The sequence below is a fragment of the Eurytemora carolleeae genome, unplaced genomic scaffold, assembly GCF_000591075.1.
Source record: "Eurytemora carolleeae unplaced genomic scaffold, Eaff_2.0 scaffold2895, whole genome shotgun sequence".
NCBI classification, from domain to species: Eukaryota; Metazoa; Arthropoda; class Copepoda; order Calanoida; family Temoridae; genus Eurytemora; species Eurytemora carolleeae.
The window spans coordinates 1-2,782 of record NW_019398785.1 but is presented as its reverse complement, the minus strand read 5'-3'; the positions used below and the strand labels follow the sequence as shown (position 1 = coordinate 2,782).

The window sequence follows — 2,782 nt, the reverse complement described above, 5'->3', positions numbered from 1 at the left end:
CATACATACATACTTTTGTTTAACTGTAAATTGGAAATACTGATTATAATAACAATAATGGCATACACTTATAAAAACAAATTAATAAACTTTTTAATTCTACAATTAATTATCCTGCACTGAACTGAATCTTATTTTTCATAATTGATTTATCATCAGAAATATTTTAGATACTTGCAAATCATTTAAAATGTCTAAATCTTTACAGATTTTGAATTTCTATGGCTGAGCAGCCTAGAGAAGAAAGAAAAAATGTATCAGAAGATGAAACACCATCAAGTGAAAACATTACATGTATGAGTAGAGCTATTAATAGTATGAACGGAGCAAGTAGAGATGGTACAAGTATGGGTGGAGATGGTACTAGTATGGGTGGAGATGGTACTAGTATGGGTGGAGAAGGTACTAGTATGGGTGGAGATGGTAGTAGTATGGGTGGAGATGGTACTAGTATGGGTGGAGACGGTACTAGCATGGGTGGAGATGGTATTAGTATGGATGGAGAAGTTACTAGTATGGATGGAGAAGAAACTAGTATGGGTAAAGAAGGTACTAATATTGGTGGAGAAGATACTAGTATGGGTGAAGAAGGTACTAGTATGGATGGAGAAGATACTAGTATCGGTAGAGATGGTACTAGTATGGGTGGAGATGGCACTAGTATGGATGGAGAAGGTCCTAGTATTGGTGGAGATGGTACTAGTATGGGTGGAGAAGGTACTGGTACTGGTGGAGAAGACACTTGTATTGGTGGAGAAGGAACGAGTGTGGGTGGAGAAGGTACTAGTATGGATGGAGAAGGTACCAGTATCTGTGCTGTATGCAAAGAGGCCATTGATAAACCTAGAGTTCATTATGGCGGAGTCTGCTGCTATAGCTGTAGAGCATTTTTCAGGTCATTTTATAATACATCCTTTATTTTCTATTTTTCTCTTTTGGGTGTTTGCTTCCAAACAAACATCTTTTACATGAGAAGTATCTACAATTATTAAGTTAAACATTGCTGGATTACATTCAATGTTCAGAACATCTGTATCATTTAATACTTTTTTGAGACACCAAATCATGATTATTGAAAATTCATAATGTTCATCTTGAAAGAACTAGATGTTCAGATTTCACATTCTAAAATTTTACAACTTGACCTACAATTGTTAAATTAAAACTCACTGTTTTATAGACGAGCCACAAAGCGTGGAATGGATACTTACTGTGTGCTTGGAGGCAACTGTAATATTAAACTTGAAGAGAGAAAACAGTGTAATGCTTGCAGGTAATTATTTATGCAATTAAATTGTATCTACAACTTTTAATGATTATAGGGACGGTAAAAATTTAAAATATTCTTTAAATTTTTCTTACCCCTTTTTTGCATTTTTTTCAACCCTACCTTGCACATATTATTTCAATATTTTTAATAATTAAAATTCCGCTTCTTCTTAGAATTTGCTAAAAATCATTTTCTTTAATTATAGCTTTGAATTAAAGCATTCATCAAATACAAGCTTTTTCTTTAGATAAATGGGGAAAAGTCAGTTATCCTTTTTCAGTCAAAGGTTGCAAGGTTGCATTGTAAACTGACTTGAAGTTAATATGTACTTATCATTAAGTAGTTTTTAAGAAAATATCTGGAAGTTTTAGTTCCCCCCAACTGTTTAACTTCATGTAAGATTACATCCATTAAAGTTGCATGTAATTTTTTTTGTTCAAAAACGATTGTTTTTCAAAAACAACCGTTTTTATAAAGTTTGTTGTTTTTTTTAATGATCTTTAATGACAAACCTTTGTTAACGATGTTATCTATGACCCTTTGTTAACGATCGTAAACATAATTGTCAATATTTTTTTTTCAAAAACTATCTTTTTTTTAAAACAATGGTATAAAAAACGGTTGCAAATCGTTTTTATAATAACGATCGTTTTTTAAAACTTTTCCAAATCGTTGATTAAATATATTTAATTAACATAATTTATCCTTTAATCCCTTGTCATGTTAAATTAAAAGATTTGTTTGATCAAGTATCAGTGCGGATTCTCTACAATAATGGTGCAATTCTCCCATATATAAATAAATAAACAGCTTATGTACGCAAAATCACCAAGAATTGTACAGTCCACCTTATCATACTTCTAGGGGTCAAAGTGTACTTCAATGATAAGCGGGGTGGTTTGGTGTTTTAATGGATTTCATAATTATCAAACCACTCAGGAGTGAATTTTATTTTGAGAATATTAAATTATTTCACTGAGCAATATATCACATTGACGAGAACTGAAGAGGGACATTAGAAGGACTAAACTAACTAAAATTTCTTTTTACAGAACTCAAATACATCACAAGTACTCAATGACATAAGAACAGCCAATGTTCACAACCGACCTAGTTAATCTATATAATAGGCACACCTCCCCGGAAGCGATTTTGACCTCGTTGTTACGACCACCTCTAAAATTTATTTTATAAGTTGAATGAAACGCATGGGAATACAAATCTGTTTTTATCAAAATATTTCATCGGGCCCATTGGATTTTACGGCCAAAATAGCATTGGATCTAAATTAAGAAAATTTTAAGGAAGCCCACGAATTAGAAAAAAAACTTCTTGAATCTATTTTTGTTTATATTGTGTTTTTGAAACCCAATTTTACAGTTTTGAAGGAAAAGAAGAAATAAATTGATAAAAATTTATGCCTTGAGTTACCAATTAATGCTGGATTTTTGACTTCATAAAAGTCCAGGATATTTTAGCACGATACCAGCTTATGTAAATATCAAGCAAATA

At 31.8% G+C, this 2,782-nt stretch overlaps 1 protein-coding gene across 1 annotated transcript; it reads left to right on the top strand.

Moving 5' to 3' along the window:
• Nucleotides 1–207: 207 nt before the first annotated feature.
• On the top strand, nucleotides 208–1,273 carry LOC111717638 (loricrin-like; the record flags this gene model as incomplete). Its single annotated transcript, XM_023493133.1, has 2 exons — nucleotides 208–895; nucleotides 1,181–1,273. Coding segments are annotated over exons 1-2 (767 nt in total), but the record flags the coding sequence as incomplete, so codon positions are not given.
• Between the last annotated feature and the right edge of the window lie 1,509 nt (nucleotides 1,274–2,782).